We start from the raw sequence: 25568 nt of genomic DNA on the forward strand, positions 1-25568 counted from the left end.
TAAATGGTTAGATTGGATACTGGACATATATTGGACACTATTTTCTGATCCATGTAATAATGTTGTTTTCTCATCAAAAACATACCTGGAGTTGTGTTTAACACACAGTCCCTGCATATTTAGGCTGAGTTCTCTCAAATAGTAAACACTTTGTGGTAATACAGGAAGTGCTCCATTCTGCTCTTTAGATCTCTATAGGTTAATTTTGATCATTTCAGCTCTGGAATTGCCCATCTCTACTGAACAAAAGGTAAAGGGGGCTGTTAACTTAAAACTGATTAGATCAGATTAGAGATCAGATTAATAAAGCATTACTCAAACATGTGTGAATGAAACAACACAACTCCAGGTCTGTTTTTGATGAGGTAACACTGTTTACAGCTGTTGTATCTGACACACACACGCACAGTTTGGACACACCTTCTCATTCAGTGTTTTTATGTTTTTATTTTTACTACTTTCTACATTTTAGATACATACAGAAGTAGAGGAAAAGATTAAATTAAATCTGTCAACTGGACAAATCATTGTAGGAGTGAAGAATTTTCGCTGCTCATCCAAGCCACTTCTTCAGTTCTGAACTGAAGAAGCTGCTTGGAGTCCGGTTGACAGATTTAATTTTGTGTTTTGCTATGGATCAGACCTGGACGACTGAGGGATTACACAGATAAATACAGAAGACATCAAATATATGAAGCAGGATGTATGGAATTATGTAGCAAAGAAAAAAGTGAAATAACTACTAAATATTTTTTAACAAAGCAAAGGGTGGTGCTTTTGAACATAAATTATTTCACTTTTTTTCTTTGATACCTTATTCCGTATACCTTACTTCATATATCTGATGTCTTGTGTGTGCATATATAATGTAAAAAGCAGTCAAAAGAAAGGCAAAGGCTGTGTCCCAACTTTTGACTGATAGTGTAAGTGAAAGTGTAACAGATTCACTCATATGAGTGTGAAAATAATTAAAGATGCACTGTGTAACTTTCCACCTGCTTGCCTCCATGGAGATGCTATTTTGCCTGGCCAGCATTACATTAAACTTATCTATTTTTTCAATTATATTCTTCCTGTGCAAAAGTGAAGTCATCTTCTTGTCTCCATAGATACGTTTAATGCCGTACTGTGAAAGATTACAGGCAACGCATCTCCACAGTGACACCACAAATGTTATATAGTGCCCCTGTAATTAAAATAATAAAAATTTCCACTTATTATGCAATGAAAGGAGATTCAACTTTCTACATGCCCTTTCATGTGGCATTACGTTAGTGAATCGTTATCAGAGGTGGGCCGTACCCTTGAGTCATTTTTATTTTAAATGAATTGTACTTTTCAGAGTACTTTTTCTGGCAGCAGACTTTTACTTCTTCTTGAGCCATATTGATACTGTGAGTGAGTCTACAAGTGCCAAAAGCTCCTTCAGATATGATTTAATTTGTTTCATCTGTGAGTCTGTTCTGTTATACCACTATGTTGTGCATTATTTAATGTTTTGTCCCTTAAAAAATTGCATTATCTTCAAATTATAAATCAGTTGCTTACCAAATACTTTTTTTAAAAAGTCTTACTTGAGTAATTTTGACCACTACTTTGTACTTTTACTTGGTTAATGTTATTTTGAAGTCTCTCTGATAGTTAATAACGCATTTCTTAGAACAACCCAACCCGGAAGTAAACAAACCTTAACTCTCCCCGGGCCCCGCCCACTTCTTTTTGCTGCTCTTTGTTCATCGATCCCAAACTCCGCCTTTCTCCTGCTCGTCCCCGGCTCCCGAGTCATATCAAAAAGTCCTTATATGGAAGGAAACGTCCCAAATTGTTGGAGGGGGGAGCGCTGCAGCTATCGCGGTCCCACCCAACATTCCAGCCGGGCAGCCGAGCACACACACCGGCTGGATTTCTCTTGACTCACTGCTTAGAATGAAAAAAAAACAACTTCGGAGGAACTGAAATGAAGTCAGCGTGCAGAGCTACTGGGCTGACGTAATGTCGTGTGTAAGAATCAGATAATCGCTCTTGACGTTTGATTTAACACCGGAAAAGCCCGTCAGCGCGGGGCGAGTTGAGGTAACAGCAGTAAAAATGTAAAAATGTGTTGTGGAAAATATGATATTTAATCATTTGAGATCACAGAGCGAACCAGTGACTTTGAATTTAGTGGATACACAAAAAAAAGTGACCAGTTCCACTCCACAGTTTTCTAGCCATAGCTGCCCTGAGACGTGGCTGCCATTCTGCGCCTATGGCCTCTGACAGTATAGCTTATGGACAAGGTAGGCTATACAGCTCTCTCTCTCTCTTTACTTATTACTTTCATAGATCACTAGGGCTGGGTTCCTTTCAATATTTTTGAGTAGGAGTACCTGAAGAAATGGTTTTCAGGATCAAATAATATGACTCAAGTAGAAGTACAAAGTAGTGGTCCAAGAAAAAGTAAGAGTAAAAAAGTATTTGGGTAAATTACTTGAGTAAAAGTAACTGTTGGGACGTGAACATTTTATTTATAATGTGACGTGAATGTAATTTGAAGGACAAAACTTTAAATCATTCACAAAAAACATTATATCGGTGCAAGAAAAACAAATGTTCAAATCATTTCACATTTTCGACGTGAAGCTTTTGTCACTTTTAGACTTACTCACAGTACAAATAGTACTCAAGTAGGAGTAAAAGTATACCCACCTGTGCTTATTAAAGACATCTTTTCTTGCCTGTGCCTGAGACAGAGGTGAGGTCGGCCCAAGTGTTTACCTCATGGTGGGACGTGTGAAGTGTGCAGACTGCAGTGGACGTGGGCCAGGTGCGCGAGGTGAGGGGGACGTACTGCAGTAGCAAAGCGTCCAGGTGTACTCAGGTGTACTCAGGTCTGACTCACTGTCTGTAGGCGGAGCTGACGTCAGTGGAGCAGGAATCAACTATGTCATAGTGTTAATAGTGATGACACAGTTCAGCATTTCAACAAAAGGAAGTTCTGGTTTAGTCCTGGTTTAGTCGTGTCTTTCTCACCCCAGGCTATAAAATACTCTAGTCTAGGCCAGTGACTCCAATGTTTGACACCAAAGACACTCAGTATGACCAGATCTAAACCAGATTTTTAAAGGTCCTATATTGACTCTTGTGAGCTTTAAGCCGTGGTATAATGCTGTTACCTCATCGAAAACACACCTGGAGTTGTGTTTTGTTTCATTCCCACATGTTTGAGTAATACTTTATTATTAGTCTGTCTACATCTCCAAAGCTCAAAATGCTCTGTTCCACCTTGTGATGTCATGCAGTGGTAGTTTTTAAGTTAACAGCTCCTTTTACCTTTAGTGCAGTAGAGATTGGCAATTCCAGGGCTGAAATTATCCAAATGATTCTAGTGAAGGTGAATGGAGTTTAAAAACACAGTGGAGCACTTCCTGTATCACCACATGACATCACAAGGTGGAACAGAGTGTTTTCTGTTTGAGAGAAGAACTCAGACTAAATATTCAGGGTTTGTGTGTTAAACATGTGTGAAAGAAACAAAACACAACTCCAGGTCTGTTTGTGATGAGGAAACAACATTATAACATAGATTAGAGTAATATGAACCATTTAATAGGACATCCAGGGTTGGGTAGGTTAGATCATTTATGACTAGTCTGTACAACAGCAAAGTCTGAACTAAACTGGACCTGAGCACGTTATTGTAGTTTGGACTATTTTATTTTTATTTATTTAAATGATATGTCAGTCTTGGCATGGTTGTGATATTTATTATCTGGAGTGCAAAAATGTTGATGAAATAGGTTCTAAATGAAGCGAAACACTGAAAAGTAGTCGGAGAATGTCTACAGTCTATAGCACCTAAATATAATGTTTCAAGTCTCTAAAGACATGATGGCCAGTGGTGGTGTTTTTTTTACTAAAGTACAGAAACTGCTGCAAAAACAAAAAAGTATCACATGAAAAAGTCTACTACAAATTTATTGAAGTACCAGTTTAAAAATGTATTTAAAAAGTAAAAGCGTTTTGTGCAGATTCTATTAAAAGCTTCAAATGTAGTGATTTTGATTTTAAAAAAAATGCTGAAACCAAAACAATTGAATTAATCATTTTTCCTTGTACTTTACAGATATCTGCTCTGAAATATAGTGAAGTAAAAGTATCCACTTGTACAGATAAAATTTGTACTTAAATATATTACTCTACTACTTATACTTATTATGCTCCACCGCAGACTATGTGTCTGTCAAAGCTGTGTTAAATTCACCCATCTGAATGACCCCCTGTACTGACCTGTATTTTCGGACAAAAAAAGTTCCGGACACCCTTGTTTACATTATATGTGTGATACTAAGAACTACTGTTAACAAAATACATGTTTACACAGCATCTCCTAAAGTGCTGAAGGCAAAGAGTGAGAGCAGCTGGAGGAGGGATCGGTCTGTCCACACATGATCTGTCACAGTGGCTCATAATACTGTCATCGCTGAACAACAGGGTTTACTGGGAGAAACAGGGACAGGGCTCCCTCTTGTGGCAGAAACGTGAAGTGGCAGAAGTACAACAATTAGCCTGTATGAATTTGACAGTTTAAATTACAAGCAAAAATAACTGGGATGACAGATAAAAGTAACTCTAAAGATAGTGTTGCTTTTATTTAGAGCATTCTATTCTTTTGCATAAAACTTGTATTAGCCTAAATATTGTAGCCTGTAACCGTTTCATAAAGTTCAATTGATACCCTTGGAGTGTATGGACCTAAAATTGGCATAAACTTTATATCTAAACAAAACGCATAACCTATAATTTAAAGGTTCACGATGTAACTTTTCTGGTAGCTGCTTGGTGACTAACTGGAATGTCCCACAGTACGGCATTAAATTATCAATCTGTGGAGACAAGCAGGTGACACCATCAGGGCAAGTTACAGCGAAATAGATACATTTAATGCCATACTGTGGAACAATGCAGGCAAAGTAATTCCATCCCTATAGACAAGCACCTGAAAACATAATGCACCCCTAACCCTCAACATTTCTACAATAAAATTTCCCTTAAAGGAACTGTCCGTAGCCTGTATGTGGGTGCAACAATCACAACTGCACCCGTGTCGCCAGTGCCTCTGCTGCAGGTGCTGAGGTTTACGTAGTCACCATTTTATCACCATCAGAAAGTCCCAAATGAGAGACTGATGTGAGGTTCATAATGCTTTCTGCAGCCTGGATAACTGTCTTGAACCAAAACACCAAATTATAAAACAACTTGGCCTTCATGTCCAATGTTTTTGTAATGAAGAATACATAATAAGCCTTAGAATTAGAGTTATCAGTAAGTTACATCTGGTTTAAACATGTCTACCTCACATCTAGAGGCGCAGGTCCTGTTTACGAAATTGAAAATCCAAATCTTACATACAGCTCCTTTAATGAGATTTCCAGCCATTTACGACATCCCAAACTTTTCCCCAAGTACATGTGAATTTTGACTCCAAACGACAAACCAGCTCCCGTCACATAGTTGAAGAATCATTTTATTTTCCAAACAATTGAGAGATGTTAAACACTGAACAAATAAAGATGCCCAAGGTCCACACTCCGGGTCCTTCTCCACCTCTTCCTCTTATTGCCAGCTTGTGTCCGGGTTGTGCAGTTTTCCTTATTGTCCCATAGTCCCATAGTAACTGTGCATATACCGGCGTCACTTAAAAGTCGGAGTTTTGCACAAAAATATTTCAGAATTCCCAGCTTTGGAAACGTGAGGAGGACGTACGGGCAGACAGGCGTGTTCCAAAGCAAAAAGAAAACAAAAAAAAACTAGCTCACCGTTTCACCAAGGCACATTGGTAAGAATGTAAGGATTTGACAGCTAAGTGAGGAGGCAGATTTTAGGTGAGAAATATGATTATGATGTAAAGAAATGCTACTTCAACAGTGTCCTAAACTTATTTGAAATGGAGCTCAACCGTAACCAACAACCCCCTGGTTCTGGAAGTAAAATTCCTATTCAATTTTCCCATAGACTTTGAAAAAAAAAACAACTAAACTTTGAAAGGTCAGGGCTAATCAGCTAAGTGGTCGCTAATATCCACGAGACTTATAATTTTATTTCAAATCTGTTTCTGAAACTTTATAAACCGCTAAGTTTGTAAAGCATTTCAGAGAATCTTGCGTTTTCAATGTGCTTTTTGAATATGAGTGAGCACGTAGCCTCCGAGATGCCTTTGAACTCTTAATATTTAAATTTTTCCAAAAGCCTGTGGGAAAAATTATTGGAAAATTTACTTCCGGAACTAGAGCCGACTTCGAAGTGGGCGGGACTCTTTACGATAAATGTGTCAAGTGCATCGCAAAGGTCGCGACCCTGTACATTCTACCATCCAACTCAATACATTTGGAACAATTTTCAAAAGGCAACTAAGATCTAGGGCAAATGAAAAGGTAGCATTCAAATGTGAGAATGTGTGCGTGAAGTTCTTTTGTAAATAGCATGAAGAGTTTGTGGACAGGCAGACATTAACTTTTCTGTATACTGGTTTTGTTTATATTGTAATACTGTATCTTAGGCCTATCTAGGAGTTATAGCACCAATATACAATAAAGTTGAAGAAAAATCAAACCCTTTTTTCAATCATCATTAATACTGTTTACAAGTCACCAATCCTCAGAAATGCATTTGTTTACGTTGTACTGTTCCATATATATAATGCTTTTATGTATATTTTGGCATTCTGAATTAGCAAAGACGCTATCAAGGCGACAAAGTTGTTAGCAAAATACCCACACCACACACTGATATCAAAACTATTAACACAGACTTCAAGTGCAATTTTAAACTGAAATTTGGAAAATATTCAAATTGACAGGACTGAACAATTCATTATTATGGAATCACAATTTGAGTTGGTGCAATTATCAATTCACAAAACATTCTGTCCACGTAGATTTGTTTAGTTTTTGTAGTTCTGACCTTTACAAACCTGTTCTAAATTGTATGGGATTCCTGTATTAGTTAACTCCAAGAGCAAAAACATGTGAGAAAAAACAGAAATATGAACTGGGTAATTTAAAATGTGTAATTCAACACAATCCTAAACACATCGTGAATCTAATCACAATACTTGCCATAAAAAGTTTTCACCCAAATAGTGAAGCCCTATAGCGTAATATTTCAAGGTCCCCCTGACGCAATCTCCATGTTGATATTGGGACTATTTTTCGTAATGGAGGCTACACGCTTCTTTCCATCGCTGTCCCTCGAGTCCTCATTATTTTTATGCTACAGTAATTACATTTCTGATTGGCCGCTTATTTTCACAAACAAACATTTAACTGGTTGCGAGATTAATTTTGATGTACATTATCTTAGAGCTATAAATACTTTAAATTTATGAAAAATATTACCAGGTGGAAACACATTCTAATAATTATAATGAAATAAGTAGAATGTACCATCTATATTACATTTGAAAGAATAGTATTACATGTGATTCAAATGGGATGTGATAAGGCGTTAACACAATAAGAAAGGGCATATTTAATTATCACAAATTAGAATTTTTTTTAGACTTAGATTTTTTTTTTTTTTACATTTTTCTGATATAATATGGTCTAAATATAGTGCAAATTCTAGAGTGGATGACAAAATAATTCAGCAGTTTCTGTAGATTTTGGTTAAACTTGAAGGAGACACCCAATAAAAGTATTAGTGCATGCCTGTCCACAAGTTTTTCAAAACAACTTCACACCACAGCGATGAGATTTAGAACCATTTTGAATGAGAAGATTGACAGTTGAAAAAATTCCTGTGTAGAACTCACAGCTAAAGCAAGGTATGGAATGTTTAGCCCAAAAGCATCGAACAGCTATTCCCTAACACACTGGAACTCAGATGGACAACAATGCAACGTCAACAGGAAGAAAAAGAAAAGAATATATCTGCGTTTATGAACAACCCATAAATGAACTGGTCAAAATAAATAAGATGAAAGCATGAACGTTTTTATAATTTATGTTTCACATAAAGCTTGGGAGGGCTGCCTCGGGACCTCTAGGGGGCAGTCTCATGTGGTCAGGTGGGTTTTTGGGACATGAGCATGGTGTTGGACACCACCCCCTGCGGTCTAGTTTTACTTCCTCAAACAACAACAGCATCGGCAAAGGAGGACAATGGCACCCCAGGGAAGCTATGGCAAAGTCTGTCTTTCATGCAAGTCTACAGTGACAAGTGCTACAGATTATGTAATGGTACCTGTATTATTTATTTTAGCACACATCGAACTAAAACAGCTGATCAATTGTTACAATTATTTATTAGATTTATATTAATTGAAGCTGTTGTTGGAAAAAGGCACGTCTTTTAGTGGCCGCTTTGTGAAATGGTCAAATCAGATATTGGTTCTCTAATAGTTCAACAGTAGGTAGTTTTCAGCTTAGCAGCATCTACTACATGGCTCTTGTTAGACCCTTCATCACAGACCTCCGACTGCCTTAGGTCTGTCCAGAATATGCCTGTCACAATAATTACATCAACTCATCATACAATATGTGTTCGATGAAACAATCAGTTTTGGGGCTCAATATTTATCATGGATCATTTTGCTTTGCCCTAGTGGGAAAGTTGAATTAAGACCTTCTATGACCCTTTACAGACACAAACTACTTAAGTGTTGCATCTGTTATTTATTGCAGCTCATAACAATATTGTACATTTAAAATTTTGGTTTAAATATTAACGTCTATATTTACTTCAGCACTATATTGCAGCTCAAAATGTGTTATCATGACAGGCCTAGTCCAGAAAAGCCATGTCCCCTTTGCGCGTTGTATTTTAGTGGCAGCATTACTGCAACAATGGCCTGATCTTTCCTGTGGCTTTATTTTGAAAAAACAAAAACAAAACAGAAACAGCCCTTGAGATTACAAACTCAACTATCACTTTTTTAATTTCATATATTCTTTTTTTTACCAAAACATAAGAGGAGAGTTGGGTGATGCGGCGGCGCAGGGCTCACAGTGGACAGCAGAGGTCAGTCTAAGCAGACATAGGGCAAGATGTGGAGCCGGCTCTCGTCTCCATGAAGGTCTAATGAGATGCACTGAGTCCAGTCGTACCACGAGCCCTGGGAGTCTCTGCAGCCATTGACCCCGGGCCAGTGCTGTGTGTGTATCCTGTCTATGTCCTCTTGTGTGAGCTCCCGTGTCACCCCGGGCAGCTGCTGTACAGACCCGCTCTGCTCCAGCGCATGAGTGTGTCGGGGCTCCACCTCGTCTTTCTCCTCCCTTTTTAGATACTCAGACATGAAAAAGTGTGCACTGGGGGCCTGCACTCCAGACGATGTCAGCACGTTGCTCTGCAGGTTTAAATAGGACTGAATGAACTCATTCCTTGACAGCTCCTTCCAGTTGGTCTGTTGAAAAGGGTTTGGGCCTTGGCTGGGGGGAGCTGTGGTACTGGCTGCTGTGGGGGGAGGGTGGGCAGTGCTTTCAGTTCTTTGCTGGGGTTCTGAAACTAGAGTTTCCTCAGAATGAGTCTGTCCTTTATGGACTAAAGGCTTAATCTGCCCAGTAACAGGGTCAAATGTAAGTCTGCGTTCTTTTAACCGTACTGGTTTACTTGTATCCTCTAATTTCTGACCATCTAAATTAACAGCGTAGTCTCTAGAGCGGTATTTCCTTCGTTTATGACCCGTGTTGGCCAGCGTAGAGTGTTCAGAGTCCTCAGATACTGTAGGTCTGAGTTGGTCTGGTGCCGGGGACACTACAGGTGATTCTAAATGTGACGTGTCCTGTAGGGAGCTCTCTGAAGACCAGTGTGGTGTAGAAGCCCTCTGAGGAGGAGGAGGCAGTCTGTCGGTGAAGGGGGGCTGGGATGGAGAGGGCACCGATAGTGGAGAGTCTAGTGCATAAGGCCCGGAGCATTTGGCATCCTGCTTCACGCTCCGAGGGCTGCGGGCCTGATGGTACCCCCCTCCTCCACTGTCATCCAGCCGGGCCTTTTGGAGCACCGCAGCTTTGATCAAAGCAGAAGTGCTGGGCAGTTTGGCCATTCCCGGAGAGCTGGGCAGAGGGTTGACAGCATTTACAGGGATTCGGCCCATTTTCTCATTGTCGGGATGCTCGAGCCGCAGCCGCTCTGGCGACGGCACCACATCCTGCTCCTGGTGATCCGGGCTGGACATGATGCCGTTGCTAGGCAGCGGAGAGGACGAGTTTTCATATGGGGACAGTTTGGAGATTTTCTCTGGTAAGTGCACACCGCTGTCCCTGTTCTCTGTGCGCCGCTTACGGCTCGACTTCTCCGCTTTGGGAGAGTATGTGTTGTGGACATCATTCCGGAGCTTGACCTCCGGGACTACTTTCCCCGACACTGGGATATCTGGTGGGGCGGGCTCAGTCCTGCAGGGGTGGGAGCTGCCATTGGTGGATCCAGGGGCAGCGCTGGGAACTACAGCAGCACCTGGTTCAATCAGCTTCTGCCAGTTCCTAAGGAGTTTCTTTGCCCGTTTGGCAAGGTCTTCATCCTTGGTTTTCTTTCTTACATCATTGATGAGCTTTCCTAGTCGCGTTTCCTGAAAAGAACAACAACTATTAAATAAGGTACACTTCAATCTCAGACACTGACGTTATTATTCCAGTTATTGGGAAGGGTGTCTCAAAATGGTACCATGCTGTCCTGAAAGTAAATGGCCATCAAAGACTCGATGTTTTCATTTAGGATAAAGAATAAACAGATAAGACTAGCCTGTCCTGCGAGTTTAGGTTCAGAGTCCCAGCAGAGAAATTGTCTGTTTCCTGACGACAAAGAATTAGTCTCACATCCACAGAGGAAAGGAATAAACTGCTGCTGTGACACAGAACATAAGCAGGGACATTTTGACCACATACTACATGCTAGCACCTCTGCCTTTTCCAATTACAGTTAGAAGTATGTGAATGCTCTGCCATGGTCATATGACTCCATTCTAATAATTTAAAAGTACAGAGCTCATGCAAAGATATTTTGAAAGACAAATATTGGACAGGACTGGTGCAAACAAGACAAAACCCACCTCAAGTGCTTCTTTGGTGATGGGATACTTCTCCAGACAGGTAATGACCTCCAGTACTACCACCATGTTGCATATCTGGAACAAAAACATGCCATTTGAAAGAGCCTCTACTCCGTTTTAAGGCTAAAGTAAACTTAATGTTTCAAAATGAGCAGCACAGCTGTCAAAACTCCTCAGATGTGCCTCTGCTTAAGAAATGTTTTCTTCTTTCATATTTTTCACAAAATCCTGAATTTGGACATAAAGAGCTCAAAGCATCAGAGTCTGACAAACAACATTTAAAATGTATGATTTGTGACCTGGTTAACTAAACTATTTTTTTATATAGAACATGTTTCACAGCTGCTTTCACACCTGCAATGTTTGTATTGGACCAAAACCACAGATGTGAATGTCCCAGCAACCAAGGTTTACCCCAAAGACCAGGCCTAGACCAGGGTCTGGTTCTTGTGCAGCACTACAGCACATTTAGCAGAAGTGCAGACTCACAGCCCAAATGCAGTAAATGATATGTGTTTAAACATGCAAAAGGTAACGACATCTTCATCAGACCTACACAGAGTTAGACACACAGACTACTGCACAGATTGTTACATCCAGCACACAACTTAAGAAAATACATATACAAAATATACAAAGTACTTCCCTAGGAAGTACTTTTTGTATAGGCTATAAAGATGATGTGACCTTTGACCTCCAGCACATGAGATCTGTTTGAGATTGCATTTTATGATAGAGACTGATGTGAAGAGGTTTCTTTCTCCGTTCCACAGAGTTCTTGCTTAGAGCTTTGTCAGTGACTGAACCAAAGGAGCATTATGAGCGGAGTACCACACAGTCCACTTTGAATGATTCATATGTAAAACAAAAGCACTGGGCCGTGTGAAACATTTGAGTGCATAGACGGGTCTGTTTGCCATGATGCTGATCTTATTCTTGTACCTCTGAAACTTCTGAGCAGTAACATCATCTCCTAAAGGAATATTGTGAATAAGCAGATTCTGAATGACGGGTGAATGTAAAAAGGTGAAAGACATGCTCTGTCACAGACGGATAAACGTGGCATTTGACGCAAAATACAAAGCTCAGGTGCCCAATACAAGACAAAAAGAGCCGTTTGTGCCGTTAGAGCACAAGAAAAATGACTCAATGTCAGACTTTGTCGTATTAGCTTTGGGTCCTGTAGGCGTTGATCTAACTTGAGAAGAACTCCGACTCAACTTTAGCTGCTAACGCTAAAGTTAGCCATGTAGCTGTAACACGCATCGATAAAACATAACTATTATAATACAATCTATTTGCATGGAACTCGGACAGTAAGTGAATTAGACATTCTGATTTCAGTATTTCATATGGCAGATCCAAAAGAAGACACATATGTTGACTAGCATGTGCGTTGATGCTAGGCTGCTGTTAGCATGCTAATAGTAGATTACAGTAAACGGTAGCCTAGCCGGAGACTATGCATTGGAGAGGGATCACACACACACTTGATAAAACTACTTCGTTCGTGTTCACATGGTTGTGGTCAATTCTATATTCCAGAGTCTTTACCCTTAACTAGCTTCAAGTATACTTAATATATTTTGGTTCAAATATTTATAATTGTATAGATTTAATAACATTATGTATGGGCCTTGTCGAAAATATTTCAGGCATTACAAACCTACAAGCAAAGCTATTTTCACGTTCGGACTACATCCTTCGACAGTATCTTGCCTAAATTATTATCAATAATAATATTTTTCTTGCAGCATTAAATTGAAGGCACATGAAAATATGATTTGACCATAGAAAGCCTCTGACGGGGTGAAACCATTGGTCCACACACAGTCACGTGACAGAGGGAGCCATGACTTTTCTGTAGTTGGCGATCTCTCCCTGAAAGAGCATCTCTGGCTAAACGCTGTTGCTAAGTTAGCTCCAATCTGTCAACTCCAGAGACTTCAACTTGTCGCTGCTTTGCAAAAGGCGAAACACGACTTTTAGATGGTTAAAAGTACACTTACAGACCTACGTGGACGAGTAAGTTTAAGATGCCGAAGAAGTACGGCTTACTTTACCAGATATGACACAATAAGTTAAAGCCTTATTCGTCTCACGATGAAGAATTTGCGTTGTTACAGCAGCAGGGACATTAGCTTCACGGATAACATTGGGTTTGTTAGCGAAGAACTACACCTAAAGATACGTCCGTGCAACCATGTGTAAGCTGAGGAAATAAGCGAGAACGTAAAGTAGCTAGTTAGCCGTTAGCCGCACTCACATTGCTCTGACTGTCGATGGCCTGCAGCAGCCGGTCCCTCATCTGCTGCGGGGTTGCTGAGACCGTGCTCATTGCCTGTTCGGTGCGGTCCGGAGGATGGAGGAATCCCCCTAAATCAAACCCGGGGGACGCTGGTCACTCAGAAGCCGCTGCGGTGACACGTCGGGCGCCCGTACAGCATATCTGGAGTGGTCTAAGCGCAGGACGTGCGGTTTATCTCACATGGAGAAGGAGCGGTGTGCGCGGGGCTGGCCGTGCTGCTGCCTGCTCGCTCGGCGCTCTACAAACTCACCACCGGAGTTCAGCTGCGCTCGGATCAGATCAGCGTACGAGCACGACCAGGCCCGCTGCATCACGGGAAAGCACGCACGCACGCAAACGGTGACGTCAGCACGCACACAAGTAAACATCCACAGCACAGGCAGCAGTACTGTCAAAGATGAGACATTTCTGTGGAGATTTTAACGCAAAAGGACATGAACCATTAAATTTATTTGATATCATTTAATTTAAAGCCACAGTATGTAACTTTTTAGCCTCAAAATAATATATATATTTTTGGTTTATTGCATTGAAAAACATCATTGTAGTTATGACGAACCCCTCCCAAGTGTCACCTGTCATCAGTCACCTGTCAACAGTTATGTCATTTTGTAATGTACACACACAATTGTCGAAAAAGTCAAAAATATTCAAAGCACGGCATGAATTTGTGAAATATCTACTATTGGTCAGCAGATGGCGCTAAGAACCCACGGAAGAAATCTCTTGTTTATATACATTACATATACGTGCACTCCACATACAATTAATGATATTATGATGCTAAAATTTCAAACAAAATTTTGATACTGAGGATTAGACCCGATACTCAATACCGATTCCGATACCACAGTTCCACATTAAATCATAGTACTTTCTTTTATATTCCCATGTGGCCTTATATCTGTGTAATTCCTCAATCGTCCAGGTAGGTTCCATAGTGGTCCATGTGTGTATACTAGTCTATGTGTCTTATACTTGTTCTGATACAGCTCAAGTTCATTCTAATGCTATTCAGGAAAGGTTAATTTCTGTCCTGTGAATGTGACTTTTTAGTATCATAACTGCCCAAATGAGTATCTAGTTTCAGTACTAGTTTTACTATCGATTGATATCTAATTCTCGAAACTTTTGAAAACCCTACACAACATCCTGGGACACTGTGCATGTTTTAATCCAAATGTTTTTCTTATGGCTTTGAAAAAAATGGTTAAAAGCCAGCTGCTAAAGTCTTTTTTTAAATTATTATTATTATTATTATTGCAATCTTCCTCCTCTCTTCCCACGTGCAGGATGTCCAATGCTCTCTCCTCATCTCTCTGGGTTGGAGAGAGGGAGTCCACTTTCCCACCTCATTTTACTGTCATTTAAACCAATTTTTTACCAAGCTAGGCATTTATTTTATTTATATATATATATATATATATATATATATATATATATATATATATATATATATATATATATATATATATATATATATATATATATATATATATATATATATATATATATATATATATATATATATATATATATATATATATATATATATATATATATATTCTTTTAAGATAATTCTAATATGTGTCCATATTAAGAGGAGAGGAGGGATAGATCAGTGAGTATGTTTAGAAGGATGCTGAGGTTAGAGCTGCCAGGAAACAGGATGCCTACAGGAAGAGCAAAGATGAGTAATGCCTTGTTACTTATTGTGATAATGATCAAACCTTTCATAAACTAAAACTCATTGCTGTCTTTTGAGCTGTGGCCTTTTATTCTTGGTCTACTCTTTCTTAGTTATTAGTGATGTCATGATACTAAAATTTTGAACTCGATTTTGATACTTGATACGGAGTCCAATACCACTCTTTCTTTAAACAATAGAATGTGATTTTCAACACTGAGTCATTGTACTTTCTTTTATATTCCCATGTGGCTTTACATCTGTGTAATCCCTCAGTCATCCAGTAGGTTCCATAGTGGTCCATGTGTGTATACTAGTCTATGTGTCTTATACTTGTTCTGATGCAGCTCAAAATCATTCTAAAGCTTTTCAGGAGAGGTTAATTTCTGTCCTGTGAATGTGACTTTTTTATTATCGATACTTGCTCAACTGAGTATCTAGTTTCGACACTAGTTTTAGTATCAATTAGTATCTGATTTTCAATATTTTCTTCCGACAACCCTAAGACCAGATAGTACCAAATGACTTAAACAGACGTTAACTTGTCAGATATATTTCTTTTTATTGTCATTTACAAATTCGAATAATGCAAAGGTACAAAGACAGAAGCCTTCACAAGAAAAAATACGTCAGGTACGATCAAAACAGAAGCATTATGTTTTTAAATAAGCGCACATTTACAGCCAACTCAGGATTCTTTTGGTCCCATTTGACAATTACAAATTAGAAAACAGTATATATTGTCTGAAGCTTGTCTTAAAGGGTTAGCTCAACAAATGGGCTCTAGTTCATTCACAAAAATTTGCATATTGTTTGAGCGTTTGTCTGTCTGCAGTGTTCCATTTTCAAGCCAGGAACGCAATGCAAAGTCTATACACAGAAAATAAAATACAGAATCACCAAAGTAAGAAAGTGGAGGATAATTTAGCTGCCACTGAATGAGGTCATTTGTCCTCATGCAAAATGAGTAGAGGACCTGATAGGTAGTGGTCCCCCAGATCCCCCTCTGGAAATAAAAGACAATAGATTTTGTAATGTGGTTAGGGTTTGATAGATAGTACAGTTATTAAACAAAATTATATAATAGGAACTTGGTACAAAACAGTTCTTTACAGACAAAACAGCATGGCATTTGACTGTAATAGTATCTACACCGTATCAGTCAAAAGTTTGGACACAGTTTTTAATTTAAAGGTCCTATAGTACAAAATTGATTATTGTGAGATTTAAGCCATGTTATAATATTGTTACCTCCTCAAAAACATACTCAGAGTTGTATTTTGTTTCATTCACACATGTTTGAGTAAACTTTTATTATTAGTCTGTTGATATCTCCAAAGCTCTAAATGCTCTATTCCACCTTGTGATGTCATGTAGTGGTAGTTTTCAAGTTAACAGTTACATTTTACCTTTAGTTCAGTAGAGACTGGCATTTCCAAGGCTGAAATTATCCAAATGATTCTAGTGAAGGTGCATGGAGTTCAAAAACATAATGGAGCACTTCCTGTATTACTACATGACATCACAAGGTGGAACTGAGTGTTTTCAGTTTGAGAGAAGAACTACTAAAACTACTAAAATATGCAGGGTTTGTGTGTTAAACATGTGTGAATGAAGCAAAACAAAACTCCAGGTCTGTTTTTGATGCAGTAACAAGATTAGAACAGAGAAAATATTTACATACTAGATTCTCATGTAAACAAAAAAGTGTGAAATAACATGTTTTAGACTGTAGATTCTCACAGAAGGCAGTAAAACTATTATTGAACACATATGGAATGTAATGAACAAAAAAGTGTGAAATAACTCAAAATATATTTCATATTTTAGGTTCTTCAAAATAGCCACCCATTGCTTTGATCACTGCTTTGCACACTCCACTAATGAACCCAGACATGGCTCAGGCTTTTCACTTCACAGACTCGACTTCATCATGATGTTCACTGAAAGAAGGTCAAAGGTTTGCAGCGCTGTCGACAAATCAAAGGGTGGACACTTTGAGGAATGTGGATCTAAAATATAAAACATATAAAACGCATATTCAGTGGTGGAAGAAGTACTTAATTTTGTTTTTTAAGTAAGGGTACAGATACTGGGGTAAAAAAAAAAAAAAAGTATTAAAGTCACTGTTTAAAAATAATAATAATAAATACTTTTAGTTTTCAATCCAGTTCAAAAATGTAGTGGAGTAGGAAGTAGATACCTGCTCTCAGATTGAAGTGAAGTAAAAGTGAAAAGTATCCACTTTAAAATTTACTTTAATTTCAGGTATCTGTACTTAACTTAAGTACAGTACTTTACTACTTTTACTTTGTAACATTTCACCACTGTATATAGGCTGTTTAACAGTTATTTAACCTTTTTTCATTGCTACATAATCCATATATATAAGCCATATATCTTATTTCATATATTTGATGTCTTCTGAAGGCATGTAATACGTAGAAAGTAGTAAAAAAAAAACAAAAGAAAAAAAAAAATGAATGAAAAGGCGTGTCCAAACTTGTGACTGGTTGGATGATACAGTTAAAGTCGACCATGTACACAGTTTAGTAGCACAAAAAGTTGATTTAGTGTTGATACTTAAAGATATACAAGTGTTCCACGTATAAAAACACATTATAAAGGACACTGGTTATAGCTGTAATAGTGTTTCACAAATGTTTTTAATAGTCCTGATAATATCAAATTCAATGTACATAGTAGTAGTAGTAGTAGTAGTAGTAGTAGTAGTAGTAGTAGTAGTAGTAGTAGTAGTAGTAGTAGTAGTAGTAGTAGTAGTAGTAGTAGTAGTAGTAGTAGTAGTAGTAGTAGTAGTAGTAGTAGTATATTAAATAATGTGAAAACGAAGTTCAACATTTGTTTAAACATTTGGTCAATGTCAATTTGTTTTAACCAGTCTGATATAAACTGCTTTTGTACTGGGGATAATGAACATTTATGTTAAAATTACTGTAAACAAATAGAGAACATGGCACTTATAATAGAGGTGTTAAGTGTGATGTCATGTTTACAATATCCTCATTTTTAACAAGAAAACTTTCTTGTTAAAAAGGGATTACAGGCATTTAAAGCTAACAAGGTTATAAGCATGGATCTATGTTATAACTGTGACATAAAGTGTAAGAGGGAGGTTGAGGTAAGAAGCTAGGCTAGGCTAAGCTAGCATTAGCGGTGTGCGCCAGTTAGTGAGATGCACACTGTTGGCAATCCTATGTAATGCTAGATTATTACTATATTATGTACATATTTGATACAATTTGTGGTTTAAAATACACTTTTTAAAGGTAATTGTCCTTTTTGATGAATACATTTTTTTAAAGCTAGAAATCAGCTGTGAAGTTTCTGGTTGAACCCGGAAGTGACATCATCACTTAAAAACTCTATAGTGCTGAACAACAAAAAACAAACAGTAACAGAATAAAACTATACACTGATTAATTTTGGCTCCATTGAGCTTTGGCTTAGGAGGAGTAACTGTTTCACATTTTCCAAACAAGCCAAATATATTTAACTGATTTTGCCTATTCACAAAATGGTAAAACCATTTTCACAAACAAGTCCACTGTAACTTACTGATGTTGTATTGAAGCTACCGTTAAAGGGCCTGTACCTGATACCTTTAATTTATTCTTGTTAAGATAAAAGCTGCTAAATATGAAAACAACTGAGACTGTAAAATGTAACCTATTCATTGTACATAGCATTCTCTCAGGTAATAACTAATACAGAAGTTACAACTGCATGGCATTATCCTGGACAATTGTTTCTGTGTCATGATTCAATATCACAACGGCAAAAAGGACTAGGTGGGCGGGGCTAAAGGTTCAAATTAAAACATGTTCCTTAGCTGTGGTTTGAAATCAGGTAACCATTATTTTCACCATACTAAAATTTCAAACTTGATAGACTTTATAAAATTAGCATTTGGGCACCAAAATCTGTAAAGTCTTTTTTAGACAATATTGTAATTTTCAACACAAAATAACAGTTTATTACACAATATGGTCTTAGGAGTTACTAGTACTAGTTACTAGTTCAGGAAAGGTCAAATTGTATCGAGTTGTGTGATATCTGCTTAAATGAGTATGTAGTTTCTATACTAGTTTTAGTATTGCTTTGTATCTGACTTTCAATACTTCTATCAACTATCAGGTACAGGCCCTTACATACAATTTATGGGCCACCTTAAAGCCATTTGAATTTGTTATGTACAACATTCTGACACTGAAATATTAGAAGAATAGTCATACAGTTGAGACGGCAGTCTGGGTTGAGCGTGTAATAACATACAGAGCAACGTACAAAGCATTACTATAACATTAACATAGTACAAAAGGACAACTGCACCAAATAAACGCATATGGAGAGAATAGTTGAATACCAAACAATAGCTCTTACATATGTGCATAAAAAGCAGATTAGGTTCACATTGCACTTACAGAGACAGAAGACACTATCAAACAGAAACAAAGCAAACATCAGGGTCATGAAGTCAGAAGGTCAGTATTAAATATAGCCGAGTCAAAGTGAGACATATTACTAAAACAGATGGTTTAACAGGCTGCAATCTGTCATTTGAACAAGGAAAAAGTTAGCATGAGCAGTTAGCTGTAGCATTAGCTGCTTCAAAGAGTCAAACAATTTGTAATTTCTTTTCACCAGTGATGACAAAATGTAATCTTTAGACCTGGCAAATAGTAATCAAACATTACAAAAAATAAGATAACATAAAAAAATATATACTGGACATATGCCAAATTCCAGTGGTCCTCAGAGGTTATGTTTTCAGAGTTTGGAGTTCCGACTTGTGAATTTACACTGGAACATCCATCCATCTCAGAATTCCTACTTGGAAACTGTGTATGGATAAACTTTTATATCTGACAGTTAAAATACTGACTGTTATTTTCGCTGTAGTTACTCCCTTCTGTCCACCTGTGCCTGTGAACCTGCTCCTGCACAGCGGCTGAGCGTCTGCAGTCATCAGTGCTCTGTTTTACTAATGACACACAGGGGTCACATCAGCAAAAGCAAAAATTAACTCTCAATCATTGATTTGTAACTTACAATTGTAGTACCAATATCCAGCTTTATAACTGAACTTTGATTACTATTTTTGGCTGAGTTTAACACTTCCTCTAGTTTTTATTGCTAGTTTTAAGTCATTATTGTACATAAGCTTTAATGTATTTGTAATTGTTTTTCCGACATAACCAGTGGAACACAGAAACAGAAACTCCTAGTTCGGACTTCTGAGGAAAAATGGGACGCAGCGAATGTTTTCTAATGATGATGTAAGTGATGTTATTATTATGGGGCTGACCTATTTGAAACAGTACAGTCCGTTTCAGGCCTCAGAGTTTGAGAAACGAGATGATCATAAGTCTATTCTTTCTGCCTTGTGACATTTTTGACAGTACAAAGCAATGGCACACGAGGAGAGCACAGGAGGGGACAACTGAATGCCTAATACAGATGATGCACGATCCCAGAGAAATATCCGATCAGTTTGAAATTTTATAGAATTTATAAAATTTAGGAAAAGCACCAGCGGGATAACAAAATATTTTCTTAAATCTGTATTTGACTTTTAAAAATAACTCTAATCTTTCCTATCTATTTTACATAAAGGCAGGTTTAGTCAAAGACAGGGCAGAGAGGTCCAGTGCACGTACAGTAACAGTCACGCGGGTTTGGTTCAAAAGATGATGTCTAAAGTGCTGATGAGGAGAGCAGGGCAGTGAAAACAACTGGAGACACTGAACGCAACATCAATGCACAAGGTAACAGTACAAGCGCGAGGAAATACTCTGAAGTACACGCCGCTCATACAGAGATCAGAGGAGGGCTGGATGGAAAACTACTGCACACACAACAGTTTCAAGTCGACAAAAATTAACTATTTAGTTTATGCTGTGTTAGAAATTTATCTCTAGTTCTATTTCATCATACATTTTCAAATATTTATACTTTGCAGTGACGTCATACTGGGGGTGTTCTGTATGTATGTGTATGGAGAAAAGTTCAGCAGTTACCATGGTGACACAATGCACACATTAGCATACACAGCCAAGTAATGCCAAAAATTCAAATTCAAATGGATTAAACCACACATTTTCAGGAACCTGATCAATATGGTCCTGTTCATGGTCCTGTTTAGGTGTTTGATTTTCAACAAAAAATGCAAGAGTGACTAACTGAAAAACTGTTGGCTAATGCTAGCTAGCTTGTGACTATAATGTTATTTGAGAGGGACATGTTTAACAGCACAAATCAGCTCATCCGTTGTAGTTCCAGAGCAGTCAGTTCTTTATAGTTAGACTGTGTTAAAACAAAGTGCAGTTTAAACTTGAGTAACAGATCTTCAGACAGAGCAGTGCCTCTAGTTAGCATGACCCCCGACCCCCCACCCCCCACCCCCGGAGAATGCTGATGATATCAGCTGCAAAGTATCAAAACTCAATATTTTTTGCATATCACGAAAACAAAAATATCAGTATATATTTTTTCGATATATTGCCCACCTCTGATTAGGGTCCTGGTCTGAAGGGTTGCCATGCCGACTGTCAGTGTGTATCTGGAGTCTATCCGCACAGCCCTGCTCCATAGCCATAAGCGACACAACATAAAGAGTACAAACATGACCAAATACATTCTCTTTCACTGTGTCTAGAGAGGCAGTTCACAAAAATACAACATTCCACTAAAGCAGCTGCACTTCCTCATTGTTCAAAGTACAAAAGAAGAATCCCACCATGGCACCGCTGTTGTGTGGTTAGCTAATTTATGCTAAGGGTTCAATTTCTCTTCGACATCAAGATTTTTTGCATAGTTCACGTTCACACTAATGCAGTCACATTCTGTACAGGTTGAATAGAAAACAAAAGCTCGTAAACATAAAACATCTTTGTGGATAGATCTTTAGGGTTAAAGTGAATAATCGTTTCTCTACAGTGCTCTGTTGACTGGACTAAGCTAAGTCTGTAGCAGGTGTAAGTAGGAAGTTCCATGGCAGTATGTTTACAGGTCAGTTTTGTTTTAGTGTTGGCATGATACTAAAATTTCAAACTCCATTTCAATATTAAGGAATAAACCCGATACTCAATACTGATTCCGATACTACAGTGATGATTAAAAACATTTTCTTTAGACAACAGAATGTGATTTTCTACATTAAATTACAGTACCTTCTTTTATATTTCCATCTGGCCTTATATCTGTGTATTCCCTCAGTTGTCCAGGTAGGTTCCATATAATTTTAATTGTATGGAGTGTATTAACTATTCTACTATGCTGCGTGTTTTGAGTTCAAAATAGTAGCCAGCTTTTGCTGACCTACAATCTAATTTTAATAGCAAACTGTCCGTGTAAACGTACTTCAGTTTTGCCATATGTTTTCCTACCAACACTAGAGCCTACTAAACTAAATAGAAAACTCCACTTAAAAATAGGGGGCGCTATATATTTACATTGTGCCTTTCTGCATCTTGAAAGGTATTACATAAATAAAATGTTTGTTATTAGATTTAATATAATATTCATATATTATTATTTCTAGATCTGTAGTGTTTTCCTCCAGTTCAGAAGGATGGCCAAACCATTTTTTTCACAATAAAAATCTTTAACATGTACTGTACAATATGTTTACCATTTATATATTAATTATTTTTGCAACCAAAATCTTTTTAAGGCAAAACAAGTATGCACAGTGTTTTGTGATTTCATGCATAACTGATAACTGCTATTTAACAATTTACAAATTAAAAAAATTAAAAGTTAGAAAACATTTGGGCAAAACAAAACAGTTCAGACGTGTTTTTTGTACAGTAACAGGTGTAAATGTGTCTTAAAACAGTTCATTCAGTCATTTTTGTCAAGAGTTTCAGAGTAAAATCATGATTCTAGGTAAACATCATAAAGTTGCCGTTGAATATTCCAGCCGCTGACAGTAGCTATGTAGTGTTCATGCAATGGGGGTTTTTTTTTGAACTGTGGACAAGCATATGCATGTTCATTTCATAACTGTAAGAAGCTTCAAAAACGGGGGTTCCCCAGCCTTTATGATATTTAAACTATTAGAAAAAATGTTTCTTAAGTGTAAATAATGCATAATGTTTAAATATAATTCTCCCCAGTGTGATGTCATCAGTGTGTTTTAAAACCCTACTTCATACACTACCAGTCAAACGTTTGTACTACTTTTTACATTGTATATATAAATATGCAGAAGACATCAAATATATATGAAGTAAGGTGTAAAGAATTATGTAGCAAAAAGGTATTTCTAATTCTAATATTTTTTTTTTTTATGTTTTATATTCAAATCTAGTAGCCAGCCTTTGCTATGTTGAAAAATAGTTAGTAGTTATTTAACTTCAATAAATATCTTACTTCATATATTTGATGTCTTCTTTATGTATCTAAAATGTAGAAAGTAGTAAAAATTAAGAAAAAAAAACTGAATGAGAGGGTGTGTCCAAACTTTTAACTGATAATGTATCTTTCAACTTGATTCTTGATTGGTGCAAACTACAATTTATATTTACTACAAGTATTCCACCAAATTAAATAAAATCATAAAACTTGTCACATGCATTTTAAACAGGGACAGTGGCAATTTGCCTGTATGCCCAAAAGCTCCTGGGGGACATTTTAATTCCACAGAGGTTCTCAGGGAGAGTGGGACTTGGAATCTACTATTTCTTTACTTGGGAAACATTCAGAATGTGTGAAAACGAGGCTCTATTCACTCATAGGCAGAATGTTACATTGGACATAAATGTGTCTAGCAGTGAAAAGTTACAGATGCTTAAAGCTCAACGTGATAGAACCAAGACTCTAAACGAAAAATGTCATTTAAAAACATGGTTGGGGGACCCCTGTTCTAAAGTGTAGAAGCTGCATGTGGCCTCCAGGTGCTGTGACTACTGTCACATTAAAATAGTTTTGTAATAAAATATGGCTGTAAACAGCACATAGCATTTCTTTCAAGAGACTGGTTGTAAATCAAACACATTTGTACAGTAACTGTTATGGTTTCCAAATTGAAGAACGTAATGAAGTCATACTCTCAGATGGGGGGCAAGAGCCAGATTTCCCTATTTAATACAAAGTACTTTCCCATTTAAACACCATCCCCCCATCTGTATTAAATATAATTGGCCTATAGAATGTTGAGATCTCATCTGAAATCCAACAGTGAGACACTTGGGCTGGCTGCATGTTTCCTCTGCTGCATGTCAGTCCAAACCAAAGTTGTAACGTGGTTACATACGGAGGAGGGGGGTCACAGTCTATCCATCCTGAATGCGTCCTCCGTGGCAGCGTCAGTCAGGATCACGTCGGGGTCATTGAGCATGTGCAGTCCATCCAGGGTCAGGGGGTCCAGCCTCAGGTCGTCAAGGGGAAATGGAGAGTCCAGGTCCAGATCTGTGGTGAGGCAGCCCAGGTCTTTGTTCAGGCCGGGTGGAGACTCGCCGCTCACTGCAGGAGAGAGAGAAGAGCAGGGTTAGGCCTGTCATGATAATTACTATACCAATTTCAATACATTTGGTCAATATTTGTCGTGGGGACTTTTTCTCTGTGTTTTTTTTTTTTTCTATATTATGATTAGGAATGCACCGAAGCACCGATCCTGACAACGCCTGATACTCCAACTGATAGGCGGAACTGATCTGCTGATATTCAACACCAGTATCGTATCGGTGCATGCTAATTGTGATCTCTGTGACAATCTGTGGTGAAATCATTGTATCGTGATTCACTCTTCCTCTGTTTAATGCAGCACTGAGCTCAAAACCAGACACTTTTTCCTACCCACTGCTCCTGTTCGTGGGCCTCTGCCAGATTTTGAGTTAGCGACAGGAACTTCCAGCACAAGCAAATGAGCAGGAAAAAAAATGACGTGTACATGAATCGTGATAAAATCTCACTGTCGCCGTAAACATCATCACAACAAAGAGTCACACAGCTGTCAGCATCTCCGATGGATAACTGCACTTCATTTGTACCAAAATGACTATACGACGATGCCAAATCTTACACGTATCACCGATTAAGAAAATAAAATTGGAGAACGTCATAAGTGGATGTACGCCAGTGGTGGTGAAGATGGGGATTGATCGAAGCAACGACATCTTGAATACAGGAGAAAAAAAGATTACTCAAACTCACCCGAATCACACAACTAAAGAGAAGGTCCAACAACTATAACATGGTTAATTTTGCATCATAGGTCTGCTTTAATGACAGCAAAATACTGCAGTTGTTCATTCAAAAGCGCATGCAGTCACTAAACTCACAGCTGATCAGTACAATTCAGCAGTTTAAACGCTTATGACGATTTTTGAGCTTTTTTGTCAAATCCCTTCAAGTGGCTTTTAAGTGAGAGGAAGCAGAGCCACAGTGGAGGACTGCACAACTGTCTGCCTGATTGTTTGAACTTGACAGCTTAATTACACATTTCAGAAACAAGGCAAGTCACAACTGACAATCTGGTTCTAAAAGCAACAGAGCAGGTTTGTCCTCAGATCACTCCCTGTCCTCTG

The 25568-nt window shown here is 38.0% G+C and overlaps 2 protein-coding genes across 2 annotated transcripts in view; both read right to left on the reverse strand.

The window, feature by feature from the left end:
- Positions 1-8899: 8899 nt before the first annotated feature.
- On the reverse strand, positions 8900-13665 carry crsp7 (cofactor required for Sp1 transcriptional activation, subunit 7). Its single transcript, XM_033982910.2, has 3 exons — positions 13290-13665; positions 11024-11098; positions 8900-10543 (listed from the first exon to the last, which is right to left on the reverse strand). Exons 1-3 carry the CDS (start codon positions 13359-13361, stop codon positions 9002-9004), a joined length of 1689 nt encoding a protein of 562 aa, XP_033838801.1. The 5' UTR covers positions 13362-13665; the 3' UTR covers positions 8900-9001.
- A 10231-nt stretch (positions 13666-23896) lies between these two features.
- The window catches only part of crtc1a (CREB regulated transcription coactivator 1a), a 36231-nt gene continuing 34559 nt past the window's right edge, over positions 23897-25568 (reverse strand). The window contains exon 14 of the mRNA XM_055228373.1: positions 23897-24504. Within this exon, the coding sequence (XP_055084348.1) occupies positions 24308-24504 (197 nt within the window). The 3' untranslated portion in view covers positions 23897-24307. The remainder of the gene's footprint in view (positions 24505-25568) is intronic.

This window comes from Periophthalmus magnuspinnatus, chromosome 17 (assembly GCF_009829125.3).
Source record: "Periophthalmus magnuspinnatus isolate fPerMag1 chromosome 17, fPerMag1.2.pri, whole genome shotgun sequence".
In the NCBI taxonomy this organism is placed as follows: Eukaryota; Metazoa; Chordata; class Actinopteri; order Gobiiformes; family Gobiidae; genus Periophthalmus; species Periophthalmus magnuspinnatus.

What these genes read in the sequence shown, in the direction of transcription:
- crsp7 (XM_033982910.2), bottom strand. Translation starts at nt 13,361, where the DNA reads ATGAGCACGGTCTCAGCAACCCCGCAGCAGATGAGGGACCGGCTGCTG. An exon ending in CCATCGACAGTCAGAGCAAT is followed by an intron (nt 11,099 to 13,289) that starts GTGAGTGCGGCT and finishes TTTTTGTTCCAG; the next exon opens with ATATGCAACATGGTGGTAGT. An exon ending in TCACCAAAGAAGCACTTGAG is followed by an intron (nt 10,544 to 11,023) that starts GTGGGTTTTGTC and finishes TGTTCTTTTCAG; the next exon opens with GAAACGCGACTAGGAAAGCT.